Source organism: Leptidea sinapis, chromosome 21, assembly GCF_905404315.1.
Source record: "Leptidea sinapis chromosome 21, ilLepSina1.1, whole genome shotgun sequence".
Lineage (NCBI taxonomy): Eukaryota > Metazoa > Arthropoda > Insecta > Lepidoptera > Pieridae > Leptidea > Leptidea sinapis.
The window spans coordinates 10180667-10208502 of NC_066285.1; the positions used below are offsets into that span (position 1 = coordinate 10180667).

Here is a 27836-nt window from a genome sequence, read left to right on the forward strand (position 1 = left end):
ATGTAAGGTGACACGGTGTCCATATTTTTTTACTAGTCCGTGTACTGGGTCAAGGATTTAGTATAGTTTACTTTAATCCTGTTTGGATATTGTATTCAAATTCAATTGAAAGAGGTTTTATAGGGGCCCTTATAATAATAAATCTAAGTTCCAAAGTCAGTCTATAATACTTGGTAAAGGACTTATTCTACTTTAACACGCTTACGTAAGGTTCTTATCAAGACTTAATTATTATTATTTAATCACAAGTCAACTAGACTAAGGAGAGCCCCTTCAATCTGAATGACAGTATCAGTATTCAATGAATATAAAATCCGTTACAATCATACTAGATAAAATGTTTAGTGGTCCTTACCTTTCTCGTACTATTGTATCGAATGATAGATCTAATGGTACCTATATATATATGAAGACATTGAAAACTAAAATTAAAATATATTAATAACAAGGTTTCTAAGTTATATTGATACAAAACCATATTAGAAATCGCTATGTAATCTGTTTTTTATTCATTGTGTATATATATGTACTTATATAATATGTTTCCCTAGCCTGAACATCTGCCTGTAGGTTACTGATTTCTACTTTGATTTAAAATCAATATGATTTATAACCTTTCTTTTCAATATATTTTTAATACGAACTCTTAAATTTAAATCCTATTAATTAAATGTAAATCTTGATATAAAAGAGTGGCAATAAGTTTCTTGCTACTTCTTCTCATTAGCTCAACCCTTTACGAAGCAGCGGTAGATTCAATAAGAAAAATATTTTTTTGACATTCATAAGTGTCATCTCCGTGACCTACATGAATAAAGTGATTTTGATTTGATTTGATTGATTTACTAGTTGTTAATCCCTATCAGTTAGTATTGAAGTGAAAATACACACAAAACATATTGGATTTGTACTGATCACATTTGTGGATATATTACCTTTTTGGTAAATCTGCATTAAAATTAAATACATCTCCTATACTTATATTATAAAGCTTAAAGAGATCTCTGGTTCCTGTGGGACTGTTGGATTTGAATAAATATATTTGAATATGATAGGACACGGATAAGGCTATAACTGTCGGCTTGTATTCTAAAGTTCTAAAAATATTTCGTAAATATCAACGAAGCCATATGCCGCGCGGCACAGCTCATTTATAAAGGTCCTTTTGTTAATGCTGAATGCTGGCTTTATGATATTCTCGCCAAAATCGCCAGACAACACGTCCTGAGGATGCCTCGTGTAGAGGCGAAACACGCGTCGAATTGTTTTAAGGACAAATATTGGCGGAATCAACACTAAAGAAAACTTACATCATTTGTATAATTATGGATTTCCGCAAAGTAACGCCTAATTCAATAGATTAGATATAGCCTTTTACCTTTTTCTTAGTATTGAGTATCATCAACATAACTCATACACTCCTGCAATACCAGAGAGTTCACACGAGCATTGCTGGTCTTAAGGAACCCTAGTCTTTAAGGGCTTGCATAAGGACGTAAATACTACGTAATAAGAGACGGGACTGCCTTAGTAAAAACTAAAGTATAGGTTACTATTAAACGTGCAGTGATTTGACATAAGTTTGAAATAGTAGTAATTACAGCATGGCGATTGGCGATGAAGTAAAATCCGGCTAAGTTTGAAAGCGAACAGTTGCTTAAAACGTATTCGATTTCGGTTGTATCCTTTTTTTTTACAAGATTATAGCCGTCGTCCATGAACCCCTTTTTTCTTAGAGAGTTTCGCTAGGCTGTGGGCTTGTTTGACGTTCATGACATATCGAGAACGAGGAAGTGTGCTCATCCGGCATCCCATAATTTTATACTCTATGGAAGGAAGTGCCTTAGGAACCGCAATGTGAAAAATCAGACTGTGTTTATTATATTTGGGTTTACGGCTTATAGTGCGATTAATTCGTTTTAATCATAGTCTTAAATAAAATAATAAGTTGTTTCAATTATCACATCAATACTCAAATTGGTGTACTTTCTGTTAAGTATTGTGCAATTTTATTTTTGGTATGAAAGAGGAGGGGACAACCAAGGGATTTTACAAAGCACATTTTATGCAACACTTGAGGAATCACAGGAGCGTTGACAGCCTATTAGAAAAGTAATCCATCCTTTGTGAAAGAATTCCATAGTTTAGTCGTAGTACGAAGAAGAAAGTCAATGTACTGATACGCCAGCCAGAGGGTAGGAATGATATCCAAACATGTGGCGTTTTCTTATTTTGTTTTTACTTTATTGTAAACGCAATTAATGGGAGAGGTAAAAACAATTCCCTTTACTTTTATCTTAGCGTAGTTTCGGGGGCAAGAAATCGATCTAGCTAGTTAGGTATCAATTTTATATTTAGGAGAAACAGCTACAATAACAATAGAATACAAAGGTAAATTTCGCCACTATATACAAAACTGTAAGAGATCAGATGGGACATTGGGTGATTCGGATGACCACGGTCCGAATCCAGATGTCCTATTAGTTTTTTTTTTCGTTCAAGTTTTGTACATTCTTAAAAATCCGAGCAAGGCTCGGTCGTCCGGATATTGATTATTGATAGCCCGTCCCGTACGCATCAATAAATCTCAAAACGAGTTAGTATTGCCCAACACCAACAATAAATACAACAATAGCCATACACGAGGCAGGTCATCATAGAGGTGGCCATCTGCATTGGAAAGCGATCGATTAGCTAAACAGCGGGCATCGTTGCGCCATAGGAATAGGTTGATATTTTCTCACGGTAATCCACGTATACTTGAGTAGTATTGCGGACTACTGACCGCTAGAACTCGTTTGCATTAGTAAATGACGGGCCAAACTCAATTAGCTCTTCTGCGTAACGAATGGGATTTACTTAATGTGCTGACTGGTTACGCTTTATTTGAATATTCCACGAATGAAAGTGATTGTAAATTATTAGCGCGAACCTTCACTGCATTATTGTACATAATATTTTATATCTTTAAACGAGCAATTCTTGTATATATATATAATCTGAATCTCGGAAACGGCTCCAACGATTTTCATAAAACTTTGTATATAGGTAGTTTCGGGGGCGAGAATTCAATCTAGCTAGGTTTAAATTTTATAAAATGTAGTTTTATCAGTTAAAAAACAGCTACAAAAACATCAGAATACAAAGGTAAATTTCGCCACTATATACAAGACTATAATAGATCAGATGGGACATTGGGTGATCCGGAAAGCAGAAGATCCCGGTTCCATTCCCGATGTTCTATTAGTTTTTTTTTTGTTAAATTTTTATACATTCTTAGAAGCCCGAGCAAGGCCTTCTAAGAATGTACTTTAAATTTTAACAAAGTATAAACTGTGCATTGAATATTTCTTTAAAGAATACGCGCTGAATGTTCCAAATCCAAAAAAGTACTTCAAAGAATTTTTATCTGTTCATCTGTAGATATGTAATGGATTTATTTAAAAAATTGCATAAATATTAACATGACGTCGGGAGAGATAAAAGGCAACACAATCACAGCAGTTTTGCTGCTTTATAAGTCAGATATAAAAAAACACCTCCAGAATTAAAGTTATTAATTATCCAAATCACCACCACGAATGAACATAATATGAGATTGAGATGAGAGAATGAGAAGCATACATATTTCAAAATAAATAAAAAATTATATTGTAGGGACAAAAGTTAGAGTCAGAGTTTCAATTGGTTTCGGTTCGCTAATAGAAGGGCTTAATAAACGTAATATCTAAACGTTGATGCAATTGTGTGTTCTAAGCTCAGTCCACATGAGTGTTTGTACAACTTAATAGGGACGGTGGACATGTCCGACGCTCTCATTCGACTAGTGAATACATTATAAGTTTCCGGCACACAAACCAATATACAGCACCCCTTATACAGCGGAATGTATTCAAATGGGTTATCACCTCACACACTCAATTAGGATGTGTCAAACTATCGTGAATGACAATAAAATTCACGTCGGAGTGCCTACTTCAGTTTTCGGCGAGCAATGTAAATACTATGTAATAAGAGGCGGGAGAGTGCCTAAGTAAAGATTTTTTATGAGAGAAATTTAGTTTAGTATGAAACGTGATTTAACATAAGTTTGAAATAGTAGTAATTACAATAAGGCGATTGGCGACGAAGTATAATCCGAGTAAGTTTTAAAGCGAATAGTTGCTTAAAACGTAGTGGATTTCGGCTATCTCCGTTTATAACAAGATTATAGCCGGCGTCGGTCAATCTATCAACGACTGCACGTTTCATACAATCGAATGAATCGCTTTTATCTTAGAGAGTTTCGCTAGGCTAGCAACACTCTATAGACACATAAGATGCCGTGCCGCGTTCGAATGTTAAATTTAGTTATTAGATTTTTTGTGTATCTGTCTATTGCGCGATAATCTCAAAAAAAGCTAATACGATTTGAATTAGGTACGGTTTGACTGATCTATTTCAATATAATGTAATTTTTAAAGGTCTTTATCTGAGGTCACAGAAAGCTTTTGATTATTAAATTTGCGATGCGCCTGCTTATTTACAAATATATTATAGTAATATGCTCAATAATAAAAATAATTACCACCTTTTGTTTAGGTACCGTTGTAGGTAAAAGCATCTTGGAATTCAAGAGCCGTGTAACACTGAGTTTTAAATATTCAAATATTAAGACAAAATATGTTTATGCATACTGAATACATATCCTCTCCATAGTTTTGGTTATATCGAAGATCTCCTAGAAGTGCATAAACGAAGATTGCTAGACACACTATTTAGCAGCTCGTTGGTCTTATATTTTCTAATGTAAAGATTGAAGCAACAGTTATTCGAAATCTCGAATATGGCACAAGTGGTAAAATTAAGAAGCGTGAAGCCGCAGTTTTTAGAATACGTAAACAAAACATACGGCACAATCGCGAGTGACCGTCGTGCGTAACGATGGACACGTAGCGTTTGCTTCTTTGTTGATGTAATTTTAGTCAAAACTAACAACTGTGTGCGTCAACGCGAATTTTACGCCGATTCAATGCTCATATGCAAGACTATAGAGTGGTATTCGTGATAAAAATGCTTTGATATAGATAGTTCATAGTCCTACATGTCCAAGTTTTAATATGTAATGGCAGTCTGAATAATAATAAATAATAAGAGATCTTGTGCGAAAGGCATGGTGCAAGTGGAATAGGCCAGGGTTGTGTGTTAGGGCCCAATCAAATGGAATTCTATAATCTCACATTTTTAGAAGAAAGGAACGATAGTATATTTGAATATACAATTGTTTTATTATATATTTTTATATATGTCTATGATGAAATCGTTGTCAACTTGGACACCCGAGAGAAATAGAGTCGAATTATTAAAAAAGCGATTCCAATTGATGGAAACTGAATTTCTACAAGTGTATTCAGAATATTAATTGCATCGATTGGATCTGAAAAGCTAGTTAAATAAAATTATTTTAAAAATAAGTACATTATATAATTTAACATTATTAATACTCTTGTTGCACGCCATTACTTCAAAGCTATATAATATTTCGCCAACACTATGCATAAGTCGCACCAGAATCCGAGTCAGTGCACCATTTCGAAACAACAACGTAAACATTTTGATACTTTAGGAGGTTTTAATGTGTTTTACTTGCAACTTTATGGGCGATTAAGTACTTTGATACGAAATTAGCGGAATCGATTTCGTTATGGCATGGCCCATGTTCGCGTTCCAGAATTATTTCTCATTGATTGGTTGTTTCAATCTTATGATCTTAGCAATGATATCATCTTTTTGAAATACTCGACCTTAAAGGTAATTACTTAACCATAAGAAAATTTATAAAGTAGATATGTATAAATTTAATAGACGTTGGCCATATGAAACAAGAACCGACAATTAGTGACCCCCTTTGTTTCTAACCTCAAATTATATTTAATCACAAATGCATAAATAAAAAGATATAGAAAATTGCAGATTCTCTGTTATTTATCTACATGTAAACGCTACAGCACGGTGGTTCGGTAACCAGGTTAGAAAATGTAAAAATTACACAATACAAAGACAAAAAACTTAGTGAAAAGTGCTCGCTGTATTTGGGCCAGAACAGATTAAGCACAATGTTGACAAAAACTATGAGCCTCTAGCGAGCATCCAAATTGTAGTGTTGGTGCGGAACGGTAGCATTTCATCTCAATGGCCGGAAATTTAGAAACGATAGGCTTACCTTATATTTATTAGAGGTAATTTTATTTTTTGCTACAAATTATAATAAATAAGTATTGACATATGCAGTCCGATGTGATTTTTATAAATCGTAAAGTATTTATCTAAAGTGGTAGGTATGCGAATATAAGTTAACAAAGCAAATTCAGATGTTTGAAAAGCGACGCCGTTGCTTCGATAAAAGCGTTTATATTTTATTTTAAATACTTGTAAGTTACTTTTTGAAGTTGGATCTTTTTTGTTCGTTGATGAATATATTAACTATTGACAATCATAACATCATGTTGGAACATTTCTGGAAATTTTAGGATAATGCTTAAGAGTCCAAAATACCTTTAAATAGCAAAATATTCACGTTAACACTATGCACTGTGGAATGTAAAGTTACTGGCGCGTAGCCTAGCAAGGTTTTGGCTAATTGGTAGATGTTTACGCATGTAGGTACACTTAGGTGCAACATTAGAAGAATATTTCTTTATTCATGTCCCTATAGTAGAATATAATTTAAAACATACCGACGAATTGAGAACCTCCTCCTTTTTTGAAGTCGGTTAAAAACGAACCAAACCAACGACTATAGTGCTGGTCTATCGTAAGATGCATTACGATGCTACGTGCCACTTTAACTATGTTAAATGAAGGCGAGAGATTATCGCGTATGAGCAATTTAAGATTCCATTTAAGAGCGGCAAACTGTTGAATTTAATTATGTCATAAATATGTCAAAATTAACACTTCACGTATTTAAGTTTTAATTGCCTAAAGGTGTTGGTCCACTACACTGAATTTAAAACACGAAGTAGGCTAATGTATAACATCTATTGTGACACGGTACTTGACCACTGGCATTATATTTTCATATCATAGATTTGCTTTGCGTATCAGTTTTGACGTTAAAGTTGAAATAATACCCGAAGGCCAATTGACAATCTGAACATTTATTTGCTAATGTTATTATTATGCATATTATGACGTTTTCATAAAAGTTAGAATATAAGACGTCAAACAGCTGAAATAGTTTTTTCCTGTAAGTAACTTCACTCTAATATAGATTCTTCTAAATTAATATCACAAATTGTACACGAGGACAGAATGTACAATAAACGTTCCTTGTTGTACTACTAATTATTGGCAACATTCATATCTTATTAGGTGTCCACAAGTGATAAATCAGATACTGGTTGACCTGCCTGATTTCGGTCTATTCACTATCTTACCACCCAACATGACGTATAATATAACTGCAATGAAAAATTTATTGAAGTAGGCGGTATTTTGCGGAAATCCATAATTATACAAATGATTTAAGTTTTCTTTAGTGTTAACTACAGCAATATTTGTTTTTAAACAATTCGACACGTGTTTCGCCTCTACACGAGGCATCCTCAGGACGTGTTGTCTCGCCCTAATCTGGCACGAGACTCAAATTGAGTCGAATTGTTTAAAAACAAATATTGGCGGAATTAACACTAAAGAAAACTTAAATCATTTGTATAATTGCAATGCCCAAAAATTCTGCCTGACGAATAAAATGAGACAATATTTAATTCAAATAATTATTTTGGGCCCAATACTCGGTTGTTACTCCGAAACTGATGCTTTTTTAAAGATGTAACGCTAACGATAGCCCCAAAATGTATTTTATGTCTGATTAAGGGTTTACGCTTTAAATTTATTATTAGCAATCTGCTTACAGGGGTATATGTACCTATTTCAAATTAGTGGGCAACTTTAAGAGAAAATTAATTGTATACTGTTGAAAGTCGTTAATTGTATGTAATACAAAATCGACGAAACAACAATAATTACGCTGGTACCATACATTGATGGCACAGCACGCATGCAATATACAATCAAGTATATTATATTATATACTGCACTATCAAGAGCTACATCCGAATGGCGGAAACGACTAATTGGTTTAGATGGAACTTTTTGTACAGAGCACGTGTAGGGAAAGTTATTTCTCGTTATTTTAAACACACAGATGAAGTACAGTTATATCAGCATAAGAGTTTTTAGTTTTTATTTAAGATAATTTATACATCTCTTGCTGTTCGACAACCATCAGTTTACCAGTGGGAGGCTCCTTTGCACAGGAAGCCTGTTAGATTATGGGTACCACAACGGCGCCTATTTATACCGTGAAGCAGTAATGTGTAAACATTACTGTGTTTCGGTCTGAAGGGCGCCGTAGCTAGTGTAATTACTGGGCAAATGAGACTTAAGATCTTATATCTCAAGATGACAAGCGCAATTGTAGTACCGCTCAGAATTTTTGGGTTATTCAAGAATCCTGAGCGGCTTTGTAATGGGTAGGGCGTATCAATTACCATCACCTTAACGTCGTCGTCGGCTCGTCTCGTCCCTTATTTTCATAAAAACAGGCCAGAAATCTTAGTTTAGTGTGTGTGACCAGGTACGTGTTACACTCTCGATTTGTATGACATTTTGTGTTAGTGTGCGTGAATTTCTCAAAAGGTTAGTTGTTAAGTCTATTTTTCGACGTTTTCACAGCTGTCATAGTATATCTAGACGTAATAGTATTATACTCCGAAAATATAGCCGCCAACTGTTAACTTCAATTTTCAGCAACACACGTGTTGCGTTTGGGTGTGCGTGACACCACAACAAAGTGTCATACAAATCGCGAGTGTAAGACGTAGCTTGTCACGCACACTGAAGTAATATATCTGGCCTGTTGCCATGCGTTGCCTAGCAGCAAGAGGCTCTATCAACGTATAAATTATCTAATTTAACATATCTTTAAACAATTCATTGGATAGATTTGAATTGTTTAAAGACAAATATTGGCGGAATTAACACTAAAGAAAAATCAATTTATTTGGATAATTATTATGGATTTCCGCAAAGTAACGTCTACTTCAATAAATTTTCTTAACATATCTTGTCAAAGTGACGCGCCAAATTATTGCCGAATTTGCGGCACTGCATTGTAATGGCACAGGGCGTATCACTTATCATCAAGCATCTTATTCGTCTCGTCACTTTTTTTTCATAAAAAAAGTATAGGAAAAAATTATTATCTATTGTGTGTATATGTATTAATACTATAGTGTAATAATTCACTGCATAGTAAAATTATTGCTCACAGTCGAGCACACCGCAAAAACCATTCAGTTTGTAACTGTAACCAATTTTAGCAGGTCGCATTTCATAGTTTGTAAGCACGATTCCAAAGCGATAGAGCACGTTAAATAGTTTTACACGACACTATTACGAACTGTCGTGTACGATATATCAAGACGAGCAATCAAAGTTTTTTTATGAAAATAAGGGACGAGACGAGCAGGGCGTTCAGCTGATGGGAATTGATACGCCCTGTCCATTACAATGCAGTGCCGCTCAGGATTCTTGAAAAACCCAAAATTCTGAGCGGCACTACAATTGCGCTCGTCACCTTGAGACATAAGATATTTAGTCTTACTCAGAAATTACTGGGCAAATGCCTTTTACACATTACTGCGTCACGGAAGAAATAGGCGCCGCTGTGGTACCCATAATCTAGCTAGCAACCTGTTTAAAGGAGCCTCCCACTGGTAAAAGTAATAAATAAATAATTAAATATAGGAAACCTATATAAAAATTACAATTGATTTTTAATTTAAAAAAAGTGTGTACACTTATGGACGCACTCAAGAAGATATTCTTCTTTGGCGTAACGAAACAAAAATCCTTAAAAATTTTATTCCTTATACTATTTTACGTTTGTAGGAAAAACAATATTGTAATAAATAAGGTATTACATACAACCAATGAAAATATTAATATAACGCATAATTTAGTTAAATAACGTGTAATTAAATATCATTGAATTATTTTAATACAATTAGACACAAATTATTATTTTTTAATTTAAAACTTGTATATATAAATTGAAATATTGAAATTGATTAAATTCTCGTCCCGTTGGCTGTGGTTCAGTAGACATTTAAGTTACAAGAGGCTTACGGTAGCTGAAGTATGATACAAATGGTCTACTTGACCAGCTAACGTCAGAGTGTCGAATATGCGTGACGGTGTGCGCGCGCATCGTAACAATTCATTCTGACATTTTCCCCACACGTACCAATAGAAGTTAAACTTCAAAAATAAAATATATAAAAGAAACTAAAATAAATTACTGCTGTAACATTAATACTGTTTTCTTTCTGGTATATTTTTAACTGTAGGCACAAAACCACACTAGATTATTGTTAGTAATTCTCACAAAGCATGAATAATTATTATCACAAAACCATACAAAGAAAACAGGGGTTACCGCGAGATAATCTTATGTGTAATGAGATTAGCTGAAGCATTCACAATGTATTCACGAGACACAGTTTATCTTATGAAACATATCTTATTGATATTTATAATACGAACGATTCATATAGAATGTGTTTTAAAATATAATACACAACTACTTATAAACATATACCCCCTTATTCATAATAGTCTGTTAACTTAAAGCATTGCTAATTCTCACTCTGTCTTTTTCTATTGACCTAAGTCAGAATGAGAAAAAACACTCCTTAGCGGCTGTTTAAAGTTAGCGGGCCATTATGAATAAGGGGGTTACTCAATAATGACCAAAGCCAAGAACCAATTATGGACTGAAAACAACCTATGAAGGTGCTAAACTGTACAATCTTCGGATATCAAAGTTACACAAATAAAATTTGAAAAACAAAATTTTATGAACGATACGGGATTCGAACGGTTAGCTCAGTTGGTTAGAGCACCGGCACGGAACGCCGGAGGTCGTGGGTTCGAATCCCGCATCGTTCATAAAATATTGTTTTTCAAATTTTATTTATGTATTAATCCTAGAAGTGAGGGTTGTCACTTTAAAAGAACATAACATATTGTTTAGATATCAAAGATGCAGGCACTTTTAATAAAAGGCATAAAAGGCATTAATTTTCTCAAAATTGATTCCTTTAGAATTCTTTTTGATGTCATTTCAAATAACTACTAGATACTACTACCGCTTCGGAAACAAATGGCGCTCTGAGAGAGAAGAAGCGGCGCAAGAAACTCTCCCAGCATTCTTTTTTTGCGCTCTTCTCAATAAAAATATACAATATTGTACAATCATTTCTATCGCTATAAAATAATCACAATCTAGTCCCAGGCTGTCCGACCATTTAGATATTCAGCAGTGGAGTAATAGGATTCACGACAGAGCCATTTCTTTTATAAAACATTTAAATTTATTTATAGATAATGCCTGAACAGTGGCTGGGACTTTATTATAGAAGTGTATACATTTACCCTTAAAGCTATTATGTATCTTATGAAGCCTACTAGAATTAGTTACAAGTAATCCCTTATTTCTAGTGTTATAATTTATTCAAGCTCCGCTTAGCCAAATGTATGACAATCTACAGATGATAATTCCTTTGTGTGTGTGCACTAGGCACACACACATATTTAGTTTTATACCTATGTTTATCATACGGACGATTCATAGATTATCTTAATTTATATATTTCTTTTGTGCGTCTGTTGTAACTGAACTCCTCATAAACGGCTGGACCGATTTTAATGAAACTTTCTGGGTGTCTTCAGGTGGATTCGAGAATGGTTTAGATTCACAATAATTGAACTACATCCTAAACGGTTGGACCGATTTTGATGTTTTTTTTTCGTGTGTTCCAGTGAATTTGAAATTGGTTTAGATTTTGAATTCCGTCCATATAATATAATTCTCGTGCTCATGTATATGTTAGTGAACTCCTACTAACGGCTGGACCAATTTTTCAAATTTAAGACGTGTGTACAGGACAACGACTGTCGGGTCCACTAGTTATTTATAAGTATTGTTCTCATGTGAGTGACAGTTTGTAATGTTTTTAATGTGAATAAATGATCTCTAAACCTAACTACTTATCCTACAGGATTTGATAAGTTTTAGGTAGGTATCTGTAATACCTATCTACAAAAGAAAAAACTGTTTTTTATGAAAATAAGGGACAAGACGAGCTGGACGTTCAGCTCAGATGGTAATTTATGCGCCCTACCCATATCAATGCAGTGCCGCTCAGCATTCTTGAAAAACCCAAAAATTCTGAGCGGCACTATAATTGCGTTCGTCACCTTGCGACATAAGATGTTAAGTCTCATTTGCCCAGTAATTTCATTAGCTATGGCGCACTTCAGACAGAAACACAGAATACCAGAGCATAGTAAAGAGGAAACATCGGCAGCTGTCGTTAAGAACCTAACCCAACATCTTAAAACCCCCAAGCTGGATGTGACTTCCATTAGTAGGTCACACCGTGTTGGTAAAAATAAAAGTGATAAGCCTCGGCCCATACTTGTAAAATTTGAAGACGTGGATTTAAAAAAATCAATATGGTTTAGTAAAACTGCCCTAAAAGGGTCTGGAATTACTCTGTCTGAGTTTCTTACCAAATCTAGACATGAGACTTTTATGACTGCCCGTCGAAAATTTGGGGTGAACAAAACCTGGACAAGTAATGGTACTATTTTCATACTTGATTCAAAGGGATCGAAACACAGTGTGAATTCTGTCGCTGAATTAGATGCTATTACCACCGACACAACGCACGAACAATTGAGAGCTGGAGAGTGTGGTGCTGATCAGAAGCAGGAGGCTGCAGGTAACACCAGGCCAAAGAGAACTAACAGGAATAAGTAAATAAGCATAAACTAAACTAAAGTAATAATTACACAAATCAAATCCTAAGTTCTTTTTCATTTAAATTACTTGAATTAAACTCCTTGATCTAGTGTTTCTATAATGATTTGCAGTATGTATGGCTAGGAATTTGTTAAATCTAAGTATCAATCTCCATCTAATTCTATTTTGTTTAATGTCTCCCTACTCCTCAACTTGTATGTCTACTTTATAAGGCTAGCAACATTTTGTAACAAACTATTTGTTATTATTAAACACTGGACTCTTGTTTATAATACTAATCTCAATTTATTCAATGTTAAATTGATATCTAATTTCTAACTTAGACTTCACTTATTTGATAGAACTGAAACTGAAACTGTGAATCTTGAAATAAGTTTGTACTTTAAAGTAGTATATGATAAAATTTGTACAATATGTAAGCATTACTTGATTATATGTGCCTAGTCAACATAATATAATATTAGGTAATATTGTTTACATTTTTGTGTCACTATTTACCTACAAGAAATTTAATTAACTATATATTTAATAAACTTAAAATCAAATATTAAGTTTAGAGTTAAACTATATACTTACTTTATACTACTTTTTGGTGAACAATAAACTGCATTAAACTTTATTTATAGTTTCTAATTGTTTGGTTCATAATATAATATATCAGTTAATCCAATTTAATAACTTCTATTCATAAAACATATGCATAAATTGACAATCTTTGTAAGTCTGTTTTGTATCTTCATTTATATTTACTATACATTTCATTGTAAAATTATATACATTTGATATTCTAATACTCTTGGTGTAACATTGTAATTATAAAACATAATAATACTAATACATTGACAATGTTTGTAAGTCGGTTCTGTAACTGTATCATCATTTTACTATACATTTCATTGTAAAATAATATCAATTTGATATTCAAAATACTCTTGGTGTAACATTGCATATCATTATATAGCAACATAATCTATAAATTTTATAATGTTATTGTTAATTTGATTAGTTGTAATAATTTGCGCTAGTAATTTCTGTTCAATTAATTCATGTGAGACTGGCGTTAACAGGATACAGTTTTTTTGAATAAAACCACTAATATATTAATTTCAAACACATTAATATAACTTGAAAACGCAATATAATATATACATATATTTTTCGTTGGATTTAGATACATAACATTTGTTATAATTAATCTAAGTATTATTGTTTAGTTAGTTAGTTTAGTTATAATTGATCTAAGTATTATTGTAACATATCTACTTATTAATTATTATTTATTTGTTCTGTACTTTTTAATCTTGATAAATTGTAGCTGGTAATGGCAGATACTAGTGATAGCAGTGAAGTTGATTTTTTGTCCTTGAATTCCTCAAGCAGCCAAAGCTGCGCTGATGAAAGCTACTACAGCATCTCACCTACCTTCTCTCTTCGTAGTGAACTTGAGAAAGCTTTTATAGATTGTGTTAATAATTTCAATGTTTTACATATAAATGCTCAGAGTGTGCCTTCTAGCTACACTGATATGCTTGCTTCATTTGATTGTAATAATATTCATGCAATTCTAGTGTCTGAGAGAAAAAAACATTATCTGTCCTCTATTTGATAGAATCTATCTGTATGTATCCACCAATATAATTCAACAATTCTGAAATGTTAATTATTGTTCCTACTTTTTACATATTTTACTTTCTTATAAACGTATCTATATTTTAGTATAGTATATATTATGTGTGTCTATATTTTTGACACTTCTTACCCTTTTAATGTTCTGCCTTTCTCTTTAATTGTATTACAAATGGTTGCCTGGAAGAGATCACTATATAGTGATAAGGCCGCCATTTGCACCATATCATGTAATTATGTATGTTAGTAATTAAGTTATATTTTGTTAATGTGGTGTCAAAAAAGTGTAATAAATAAATAAAAATAAATAATGTTTACACATTACTGCTTCACGGCAGAAATAGCCGCCGTTGTGGTACCCATAATCTAGCCATGTTCATTTGTGAGTCAGACTCGCAAGGTTCCATTGTACAAAATATGTATAATACAATATTTCCAAATTCATTTGCCAAATGAGCATTAATTTATCTATTTGCATCCTGGAATTTGCTATCTTGATTTTTTATGTGCTGCACCCAATATTTGAACACGATTCATATATTAGATGCAGCAGAACCTTACAAACTAATTTGTATATTACAGCCATTGTAAAATACATTTGATTGAAAAGAGTAGCCCTTGACTTTCTTGTATGTTCTTCTCACAAGCTCTACTTTTTCCGAACATGTGGTAGATTCAGTAATTTAAAAGAAATATTTAAAGTGACGATTCAAAAGCGCTTAGTTTAAGCCTAATTGAATAAAGTTTATTTGACTATGACTTTATTGTTTGCATAATTGTGCCATTTTGGCAAGATAGTGTCAATCTAAATAGATTTTTTTTTTCTATCTAAACTTTTCTATCTCTGTCTTATCTTTACCTTTATCACAATCTAAATAGATTTTTTTTTCTATCTAAACTTTTCTATCTCTGTCTTATCTTTATCACAATCTAAATAGATTTTTTCTATCTAAACTTTACTATCTTTGTCTTACCTTTATCTTTATCACAATTGACGACCCATATAGCCGAATGGTTAGTGACCCTGACTTCTAAGCTAGAGGTCCCGGGTTCGAATCCCGGTAGGTGCAATCATTTATATGATGAATATGGATGTTTGTTTCCGAGTCATGGATGTTTATATGTATTTATGTATGTTTAAGTAAGTATATTGTATTAAATATATCGTTGTCTTGTACCCATAGTACAGGCTATGCCTAGTTTAGGGCAAGATAATTTGTGTAAAAGTGTGTCAATATTATTATTATCTTTATCACAATCTAAATAGATTTTTTTTCTATCTAAACTTTTCTATCTCTGTCTTATATTTATCTTTATCACAATCTAAATAGATCTTTTTTCTATCTAAACTTTTCTATCTCTGTCTTATCTTTATCTTTATCACAATGTAAATAGATTTTTTTTTCTATCTAAACTTTTCTATCTCTGTCTTATCTTTATCTTTATCACAATCTAAATAGATTTTTTTCTATCTAAACTTTTCTATCTCTCTCTTATATATATTTTTATCACAATCTAAATAGATTTTTTTTTCTATCTAAACTTTTCTATCTCTGTCTTATCTTTATCACAATGTAAATAGATTTTTTTTCTATCTAAACTTTTCTATCTCTGTCTTATCTTTATCTCAATCTAAATAGATTTTCTTTCTATCTAAACTTTTCTATCTCTGTCTTATCTTTATCTTTATCACAATCTAAATAGATTTTTTTCTATCTAAACTTTCCTATCTCTGTCTTATATTTATCTTTATCACAATCTAAACAGATTTTTTTTCTATCTAAACTTTTCTATCTCTGTCTTATATTTATCTTTATCACAATCTAAATAGATTTTTTTTCTATCTAAACTTTCCTATCTCTGTCTTATATTTATCTTTATCACAATCTAAATAGATTTTTTTATCTATCCAAACTTTCCTACCTGTCTTATATTTATCTTTATCACAATCTAAATAGATTTTTTTTTCTATCTAAACTTTTCTATCTCTGTTTTATATTTTTCTTTATCACAATCTAAATAGATTTTTTTTTTTCTATCTAAACTTTCCTATCTCTGTCTTATATTTATCTTTATCACAATCTAAATAGATTTTTTTTTCTATCTAAACTTTCCTATCTCTGTCTTATATTTATCTTTATCACAATCTAAATAGATTTTTTTTTTCTATCTAAACTTTTCTATCTCTGTCTTATATTTATCTTTATCACAATCTAAATATTTTTTTTTCTATCTAAACTTTCCTATCTCTGTCTTATATTTATCTTTATCACAATCTAAATAGTTTTTTTTTTCTATCTAAACTTTTCTATCTCTGTCTTATATTTATCTTTATCACAATCTAAATAGATTTTTTTTCTATCTAAACTTTTCTATCTCTGTCTTATCTTTATCTTTGTATCTCTGTTCTTAGATATTCTTTTCTCTCGCACTCTTAATTTGTTTATACGCTAGTACAGTGGTCGTCAAACTTATAGCACTAAGAGCCAATTATGAACATTACAATTTAAAATAAATTGGGAGCCAAATCTGCTTGTTAAGTAATTTTTTAATTCACTAAATTAAACTAAATGTGCTTGCATCTCCTAGGAAATTATGAGTAAGCCAAGTTTGTATGTTTTGTTTTTAATGTTAGGTAAGCATGATTCCACTTTCTCATCAATAAGACGACTTATCAGTTAACTATTGATAATGTTCATGTTTGATAAAGATTGTTCGCATATATGTATATGTAGATCCGAGAAGGAAAAGAACAGCAAACGCAAACTTTTCAACTAATATTAAGAGTCAGTAATACTATTCCAAGCGTTAAAAATGATCATGTCTTCCTTCTGCAAGTCATTCAAAGCAGACCACTTGTGTTGTGAACTAAGATCACATTTTTAAGTCTCCAATATTTCCAATTCAATACAAAAATTTTCAAATTTAAAGCACCATATCTCCTTAAAACGTACATTATTTATTAATTACAATTTTTTTAAAAGACGCGACTCAGGAGTATAGATCATTAAGTTACTGCTAACGCATGAAACATTTCGCTGATAAAGCTGAATAAACGATTACATTAGAGTTTTAAGAACGATTATTATCTATAGAGTAAATTTACACTTTAATTATTGAAGCTCCGTCGGTGCAAATATTGGCATAAACTTTTACCTATCTGCATTCGAATTTTTCTTAAATTTTTTTAATATGTTATCTGAATCGGTAACCATGTCTTGTAACCAGGAGTCAAGCTAATGGAACGTATAAGGTGACAAATATTTTAGCAGGGGTAATACTGTCCTGTTCGTATAACAAAATAAAATATCTGATTCTAATTTCGGACTTCTGATACGATTTGATATTACTAAACAATAATTAATTAATTAATTTTACTAAACATTTAATGTGTAAACATTGCTGTGTTTCAATCTGCAGGGCGCCGTAGCTTTTTTTTATGGAATAGGAGGACAAACGAGCGTACGGGTCACCTGGTGTTAAGTGATCACCGCCGCCCACATTCTCTTGCAACACCAGAGGAATCACAAGAGCGTTGCCGGCCTTTAAGGAAGGTGTACGCGCTTTTTCTGAAAGTACCCATGTCGTATCGTCGCGGAAACACCGCACAAGGAAGCTCGTTCCACCAGCTTGTAAAATTACTGGGCAAATGAGACATATCATCTTATGTCTCGAGGTGACGAGCGCAATTGTAGTACCGCTCAGACTTTTTGGGTATTTCAAGAATCCTGAGCGGCACTGCAGTGTAATGGGCAAAGCGAATCAATTACCATCAGCTGAACGTCCTGCTCGTCTCGTCTCTTATTTTCATAAGAAAAAAACTAAAATTCACTCTGGCTCATTCTTACATTACGAAGATAATGGCGGACTTGCCAGAAACAAACAACAATATCAGATGGAACATACACATACTAGGACTCACAGAGCCAAATAATATGTAAAGTAGGACAAATTCAAGAAATATATTAAAGTTTCTTTAACACAGAAGGTTTACTATAGTAAATTATATAGTGGATAATTATGAATTGTTCTAGTCTGGTTCTGCGTAGGCCAACTAAAATTGTATAATATTAAATTAACTATTAAGTAGGCAAGTTGTTTTATGATTTAAAACATGGGCAGGGAGTTTCTTATTAGTTCCTCTCCAGGGAACTTTGACAGGGGTCAAAGCCTCTATACGAACCCTTTATTTTAATAGTACATTTTAATTCATTATCATTTAGAATGAAATCCTGAAATTTTAAGACTTCCCGAGTGACCGTGTTATGAATATAAGGCTGACTAAGATATTCACAAATATCGTCACCTTTTTGCTATTAATAGTGATTTTCATTATTATAACACTAGAAATAAGGGATTGCTTGTAACTAATTCTAGTAGGCTTCATAAGATACATAATAGCTTTAAGGGTAAATTTATATCATATAATAAAGTCCCAGCCACTGTTCAGGCATTATCTATAAATAAATTTGAATGTTTTATAAAAAAAATGGCTCCGTCGTAAATCCTATTACTCCACAGCTGAATATCTTAGTGATCGGACAGCCTGGGAGTAGATCATGATTATTTTATAGCGATAGAAATAACAGTACAATATTGTATATAATTGAAAAGAGTGCAAAAAAAGAATGCTGGGAGAGTTTCTTGCGCCGCTTCATCTTTCTCAGTGGGCCATTTGTTTCCCAAGCGGTAGTAGTATCTAGTATATTAGAAATTACATCAAAAAGAGTTCTAAAGGAATCAATTTTGAGAAAATAAATGGCTTTTATGCATTTTAATATAAAAATATTAATACAAAATCATGCTACGGTCAGGGCTAGATAATATATAAATATACTTTGCGGTTGCCACGAATCAATAACCACGCTGCGCGTAACTTAAACCGGTGTTGCAAAAGTTTCTCCTTGGAATCCTACATAAAATAATAATGTTTTGCAATGATATCATAATATTAATTTCAAGAACAAATTGTATTAAACTACACTCTAACTCAGTTGTAAGGTATCGTCAAATTAACAGGCAATGTTTAGTTCAGCCCAGCGAGTAATCGTGTGACTATGAAACTTCACAGGATCTCTCGTTGTATGAAATAGAAATAGATTTATATATTTTAGGAAGTGACAATATTACAACATATTGCAACAACACTTACGGCCCTTTTCAATAACCTATCTATCCTTAGTTTAACTTACGGATACATTGCTGTCACCGTTTAATGACACGATCTTATCTATCCATAGCTGTGTTCAATAGTTATAGTCCAATGCTATCAGTCAATAAGTTATTGAAATGTAAGTAAGCGGAAAAGGATAGATTTGCCTGCCTCTAGTAAGTTAAACTAAGGATAGATAGGTTATTGAAAGCGGCCGTAAGTAAACGTCATGAAGCTAGAAGGATTTAGGATAATTCTTGGTTCCTAGTGAAGTTTCTAGAATCTTACGATAGATAGACAGTTTGCTATATATACAAATGATTTAAGTTTTTCATTCATTCAGTCTCGTGCCAGATTTTGGCGAGACGACGCGACCTCGTGTAAAGGCGAAACACGTGTCGAATTGTTTTTTAAAAACAAATATTGGCGGAATTAACACTAAAGAAAACTTAAATTATTTATATAATAATGGATTTCCGCAAAGTAACGCCTACTTCAATAAGTTTGCTATATATAAAATTCAAACATTTTTATGTGTAACTGTGAGATAATAAATAGCCAATGAACTGGACAACACAATTTATTTCAAATACAACAACGGCTGCTTTCTGTCGAACGTGTTTACATTATTTGGTCGTTTATAGCAAATTTTATTTTCGTAATATCTTCGCGGCAACTCCAATAGGAAATTGTCCAAGTTGTCTTTATGGAATTTATCAAAAACGTCTTGTTTTAAATGTAATATTTCTTACATTTTATTTATACAGGTTTTACCTGTACTGCAACTAAAACCGTGAAGTCCACAAACTGTTAAAAATATATTTATACGATTCCATTCATACCAGTGGCAGGCTCCTTTGCACAGGATGCCGGCTAGATTATAGGTACCACAACGGCGCCTACTTCTACCGTGAAGCAGTAATGTATAAATATTGTTGTGTTTCGGTTTGAAGTGCGACGTAGCTAGTGAAATTACTGGGCAAATGAGACCTAATATCTTATGTCTCAAGGTGACGAGCGCAATAGTAGCTAGTTGTATTGGCGTATCAATTACAATCAGCTGAACGTCCTGCTCATCTCGTCCCTTATTTACATAAAAAATTCATCAGCATTACTGGCTTCATTTAGGTAACTACCAACATTTTTAAGCAGCTTCATTTCCAAACCTAATGGAAATCATCAGAAAACCACAAAATACAAAATAACAATAACTTTATTAATTAGTACTGTCTACAGTTTCAATATAAGTAATTGTATATTTATTTGATGACAAAATGTAATAACATCGTCCTTTACAATTAGAATACAAAGCCATTAGGACTCAACATGGTAAACCGCATCTCTGACTCACGAATACCCAACATACGGGTGCTTACTATGCCAATGGAAAGAAACAAATTGAATTTCGAAAACCTCACATCGATTTCTTGAACATTTCCGTTTTGAATTCAGTTATTAAGTCTGTGACTAGAATTTTATGATTCGTTTACTTATATCATTTATACGTCTAGATAGACTATGCGTATGTTCCGATATGTACTGCGAGCACTGCACAGTGCTATCACTGTATAAAAATTCGTTCCGTTATGGACTGCCAGTATAGTGCCGCAGTACCCCAGGGTAAATCGCCGCCATATTCTACTGTGAGCACTGGCGTTTTCGAGGTAAGGTACTCGCAGTATTTTGATCACGTGATCAGTCAAAACCACTCGAGTGCCTAACGTTTTATAAACAATACCTTCAGTTTAATCCCAAATATTTTTAATTTGACAGTACTCTGAACTCCAACAACAGTTTTTTAAAACACTCATTTGAATGCTGCGTAAAAAAATGGGGCTGACAGTATACAGGATTGCGTTCCGTTTTAAATAGTAACCAATATAACTGGCTATAAAGGAACGGCTTCACAGTATACTAAACTGACGTCACACTGTACAGTGGTCGCAGTGCATATCACACAGTCACTCAAAATAGGTTACAATCACAATAGATTCGCTTACATCTTCTCTTTCGCACGCTTAATGTTTGTCTATAAGATAGTATATTGTAAGGTAATGGTTCTACAAATAATAATGTACTTGTATTGACGGTAGTTGCGCTGTTTTTTTATGACAATAAGGGACGAGCAGGAAGTTCAGCTGATGGTAATTGATACGCCCTACCCATTACAATGCAATACCACTCGGGATTTTTGAAAAACACAAAAATTCTGAGCGGCACTACAATTGCGCTCGTCACCTTGAGACATAAGATGTTAAGTCTCATTTGCCCAGTAATTTCACTAGCTACGGCGCCCTTCAGACCGAAACACAGTAATGTTTACACATAACTGCTTCACGGCAGAAATAGGTGCAGAAATATCCATAATCTAGCCAGCTTCCTGTGCAAAGGACCCTCCCACTGGTAAACTCAGCCGAACAAAGAAAACTCACATCCAAATTCCTAATAATAATCAAGGATCTAAATGGAAATAATTGCTTTCATCTACGAGAGCATACGTACCTACACAGTACACACGTTGTATGTAAAAATACCAATAATTTTATAGCACTGTTAGAATTTCGAATAAGTGCCCTTTCATTACTGCTCTCGTAAGACCACATTGGACGAGCTCATTAAAAACAATGATTGATTCACAATCCGTAGTTGTGTTAATGTAGTTAGTATTTCTCCTTTTCCTGAACTCAATGAATTAATTGGTACGGCCGGAGCGCTTGTTTCTGATAATTGCAATTAATATTTTTGTTTACGTTCATAAAATGTGATTCTATATTAGTTAGTCCTACTGTCTACTGCACTTACTAACTGTCCTACAATTTTCGACTGTTGTTGGTTTTTTTTTAATGAAAATAAGAGACGAGCAGGGCGTTCACCTAATAATAGATACGCCCTACCCAGTACAATGCAGTCCGGCTCAGGATTCTTGAATTCTTGAAACTGCGCTCGTCACCTTGAGACATAAGATGTCAAGTCTCATTTGCCCAGTAATTTCACTAGCTACGGCGCCCTTCGGATGGAAACACAGTAATGCTTACACATTACTGCTAAACGGCAGAAATAGGCGCCGTCGTGGTACCCATAATGTAGCCGGCGTCCTGTGCAAAGGAGACCCCCTCTGGTAAATGACAGACACACACAGACAAACTTCCATTATAGTTGCAGAAGTTGCATTACAGTAATGTATAACAGGTGAAGTGAATATGAAACGCACATGTAGAATGCGTTTTGCCATAACTATCTAAAGATCAAATCGATAAATGCAGAAATATTTAATAATAGAAACATAATAAAAACACCAAATGTAAAATGATGAAATAGTTTTCTGTAAGAAATTGTAGTAAAATATTTCTGCAACTTTTCAATTAATCAAAGATATTTCTGTTTTAAAAAAATACCTGAGTCTTTTCACACGATAGCTTACACTTAAAATTGAAGCTCTTCTAATTGAATTAACACCAACTATCAAACACCCGTAGTAGTTAAACCGATGTTTAAAAAACCTATTTAAGTATTTTTGGTTCAGATCGCTTAAAACGTTCAATTGAAAATAATTAAAGGGCTGGTCAATTGTCTCAATGAAATAGCTAAGATAACAATGCGATTAATGTATCCGACACTTAAATAATTTATAAAAACAGTTTGGACCAATTAATGATTGTTAAAATGTTATTTTCAGATCAGAGTACGTTATGAGCAATGACACGAGACAACTACGAAATGAATAATCGACTTTCACGAGGAGGGTCTCTCTTCGGCGGAGATCCACAAACACAACTCAGGACAGCTCTTCGCACAAATGACTTCGCAACTTTCAAGAAACTAGTAAGTTACGGCGCCGTCGACCTAGAATATGTCTACACTTATCCAGATTTTAAAACATGTCTTGAACTTGCTGTATCAGAGCCGAATAAAAAAGATTTCATTAAACTTCTTCTGCAACACGAAGTGCAAGTAAACAGGATCAATGAAACTCACGGTGCAGCACCTATTCACTTTGCGGTGGAGAGTGGAAATATCGATGCACTGGCCGCCCTTTTAGAAGATGATCGTATAGATGTTAACATAAAAAGCAAAGGGAATACCGCATTATTAATGACCATTAAAAGAATACAAGACTTGGATGACGATCGTGAAGGCGAATTGGCCATGTGCGAGGATATGGTCGAGTTGCTACTAAAAGCTGGGTGTGACGCTAATGCCCCTGATATGAAAGGTATAACACCAGTCTATTCAGCGGCAAAACAAGGTCTTGAGAGAGTGATCACGTACATTTTAGACTACTCGAAGGAACCGGTCAACTTAGATTCCTACAAAGACATCAGAGGTAAAACTGCCCGTTATTATTTAAAAGATGCTTTCCCACATCTTGTAGCAAGATTTGACTCATCTGCAGATACGAATGAATCTATTGACCCCGACAAGTTATTCTCATACTTAAGTCGGCACGAAGAAGACAATTTTATAAGAGACTTCAACAGGTTAGTTAAAAAGAATGACCATAGATCTGTGTTATCTGTGAATAATGGAATGAATACAATGTTACAACAAGCAACAGATAAGGGATTTGAGAAAGTGGTTGCAACGTTACTAAATAATGGGGCAGATCCAAATGCAACATGTCCAGGGAATACTACACGACCTATAGCTATAGCTTGTTATAACGGATATAGTAAAATTCTTAAAATGTTTATTGACCATGAGGCAGCCTTATTTGACCCCGTTAACGGTGAATCCTTACTCCAAATAACAATTAAAGGAATGAGATCAAGCGTGAAAGGCGTAAAAGTAGACTTTAAAAGCTGCTTGGAATTGTTATTAAAGCACCCAAAAACGAACATGAATGTTAATCATCAGGATATTAAGGATAATACAGCTCTACATTACGCAGCAAGAAATGGTGATAATGATACAGTTTTGGACTTATTGAGAAACGGGGCCTGTATTGGATTAAGAAACAAATTTGATGAGCCACCATTGGCAGATATCAGTGCAAAAACTCTTGAAACTTATTTAGACGAATGTATTACAACAAATGGAGAAAGACCGAGTGATGATGATTACGAAATACATATGAAGTATAGTTTTCTTGTGTACCCCAACAACTCTTTGGAAAATGAATTGTGTAAGGAGCCTCTTATGGACAAATCCAATAACAACGTTGGAAAAGAATACGACGCTATACTAGCTCCCGAGACAGAAGCACTTTTGTACATGACAAGAAATGAAGACCTTCGACCCTTGCTAAAGCATCCCGTCATAACCAGCTTCCTTTATTTAAAATGGCAAAGAATCAGTTGTCTTTTTTACGCAAATATATCATTCTATTCACTCTTGTGGCTATCTCTTGTTCTTTACATTATTTTAGGTTATGGTGTTGACTCGCAACAATCGAAATCAATTGAGGCATTAAATGTTGTTACTCATATTGGAGCAAGTGTCGGCCTATTACTTTTGATATTACGAGAATTATTTCAGTTTCTGGTGTCACCAATAAGATATTTGCAAAGCTTTGAAAATTGGATGGAAATAGCCCTCATTTTTGTAACTGCTTGGATAGTTTGTGTTGATTCTTCAGAAGAGTCAACGAAACAACAATTGTCAGCAGTAGCTATTTTACTTTCATCCGCAGAACTAGTGCTGCTAATTGGCCAATTTCCCACCCTATCAACAAACATCGTTATGTTACGCACTGTATCGTGGAATTTCTTCAAATTCCTTTTATGGTATTGCATATTGATTATAGCATTCGCACTGAGCTTTTACACTTTATTTAGAAAGGTTGTCGTGGAGGAAGATCAAGCGGCTCCAAATCCAAATACTCCTGCTCCAGATGAAGAGGAAGACTTTTTTGAAGATCCAGGGCGATCGCTTTTCAAAACAATCGTAATGCTTACGGGTGAATTTGATGCTGGTTCTATTAAGTTTAGTACTTTTCCTGTGACAAGTCATTTAATATTTATTGTCTTTGTGTTCATGATCCCAATTGTCCTATTCAACTTGCTTAATGGTTTAGCAGTGAGCGATACACAGGAGATTAGAGCTGATGCAGAGTTAGTGGGCCACATATCAAGAGTCAAGTTAATTTCATATTTCGAGAGCGTGCTCGTTGGGAAATCGTACACAAAACCAATGAAATGTTGGGCCTGGCTACCACAATACATACAAGATTTAAATATAGTAACACCGAAAAGTTTATGTATGAAACCATTTGCGAAGCGTATAAGTTTATTCCCTTACTTTTTGCCGAAATATCGGATTATTGTGAAGCCTAATCAACACAACAGAATTGAAATTCCGCACGCTGAGCCACTTGGTAAATTTGGAGACGATTATGATGATATTGAGAGCGGCAAATGTTGTTTCGAACGATGCCAAGTCTATAGATTGGATAGAAAAATAGTCAAAAACGCAAAAATAGTAATAAACAAACGAACGTATGTATCTGAATTTGATGAACTGAAAGATAAACTTACTAGTTACGAGTCGAGATTTGATAGAATCGAAACGTCGTTGAAGAAAGTCCTACAGTCTATAGAAAATAAGTATTAAGTTTTACAACATTATTAATTCCAAACGTAACACTTAGTTAATATATGCCGAATATTCATAATTTTATTTATTTTTTCATTTCATTTATAATAATAAGGTATTCTGTTCTGGCACAGTAAACTATGGCTATTAATGTTTGTATAAAGTCCAACAGTTATATTGTATTATCATTTAGAAGCTTTGTGTTGTTTATAATACAAATTAAATTTGAAAACAAAATTTATGAACGAACCTCTCGCGTTCCGTGCGAGCGCTCTTTGTTTTATATTTGAAAGGGCGACATGTCAAGTAAATTTTTCTAATATGCAAATATTGGAGTTGAGCAGGTTATCAACTGAAAAGTAGATCCTGTGGATGAAGCCACAACCTGAGAGATGAACAAGACATACAAGATTTATCAACGATACGTCACTCGAACGGTTGGCTTAGTGGACAGAGCGCAAGCGCGGAATGCGAGAGGTCGCGGGTTCGCGACCCGCATCATTCATAAATTTTGTTTTCAGATTTGATTTTTGTGTAATTAATCTTATAAGTGATGCTTATCACTTTAAAATATAACAAATTATTTATAATATACTAGAATAGACATGATGACTGATTTTGTTTGTTAGTGTGCGTGAGTATTCACTATTTCCATAAAATATCAATTACTGTACGAAATCAAGGTTTTTTTTTTCAAAAAAAAAACATATTTTAAAATTCTGTTTCATAAATTCGTATTACAAAAGGGTTACCTGTGTCACAATGTCGGCTCGTGTCGTTAATTCTATGATTAATATTTTTTGTTGATTAAAATAACATGGCGGGTGGCTGTATTTTTGAAGTTTATTTCGATATATAATATAAATAATATAATATATTACATAATAAAATTATATCATCATGCCTATTATATTCCAAAATATTAAAGTAGAATATTGTTAATACAGCTTACTTTTAGAATCAAGGTCGGAAATTTTTTTGTTATCAAAGCTCTTGTTTCAAGACCTTGTGTAGAGGTGATCACTCACCACACGTGAACTGCATACTGCTTTATCCTACAATTCCATTAAAATAAAAATTACATATTTCGTAAGACCTAGTCTATGTTAATTTTAAGCGAACGAACACAGTTTTCAATTATATAATTTAACGTTCAAGGCGTTTGTGAAGATATAGTATTTATCATAAAATAAAATTTTATAATAGTTGTTATAACGGCCTTATTAGTAATATTTAATTTTTAGTTCATGCATTAAATATATTTATGTAAAAATGTTTATAATTTGTCACTTTAACAGTCATCATCATCATAAGCCGGAAGACGTCCACTGCTGGACAATGGCGTCCCCCAAAGATCTCCACGACGACCGGTCCTGCGCTGCCCTCATCCAACGTATTCCGGAGATCTTGATCAGATCGTCGGTCCATCTTGTCTATCGGCCCACCAACACTGCGTCTTCCGGTACGTGGTCACCATTTGAGAACTTTTCTGCCCCACTGGCCGTCTGTCCGTCGAACTATGTACCCTGCCCATTGCCAATTCAGTTTTGGAATAATTTGGGCTATGTCAGTGACTTTGGTTTTCCTTCGGATCTCCTCATTTCTGATTCGAACTCGCTAGGAAAATGCAAGCATAGCTTTCTCCGCTTCCCT

The 27836-nt window shown here is 33.5% G+C and overlaps 3 protein-coding genes across 7 annotated transcripts in view; 2 read left to right on the top strand and 1 right to left on the bottom strand.

The window, feature by feature from the left end:
• LOC126970619 (transient receptor potential cation channel protein painless) overlaps window positions 1–26871 on the top strand; it is a 28486-nt gene extending 1615 nt beyond the window's left edge. For both annotated transcript variants that reach the window (XM_050816665.1, XM_050816664.1), the window contains exon 2: window positions 23329–26871. In XM_050816665.1, coding sequence (XP_050672622.1) covers window positions 23349–26201 — 2853 coding nt within the window. In that variant the 5' untranslated portion in view covers window positions 23329–23348 and the 3' untranslated portion in view covers window positions 26202–26871. The remainder of the gene's footprint in view (window positions 1–23328) is intronic.
• Window positions 1–27836, top strand: part of LOC126970624 (dynamin-1-like protein) — a 587387-nt gene that overhangs the window by 55340 nt on the left and 504211 nt on the right. The window lies entirely within an intron of this gene.
• Window positions 1–27836, bottom strand: part of LOC126970621 (gamma-tubulin complex component 2-like) — a 63228-nt gene that overhangs the window by 18268 nt on the left and 17124 nt on the right. The window lies entirely within an intron of this gene.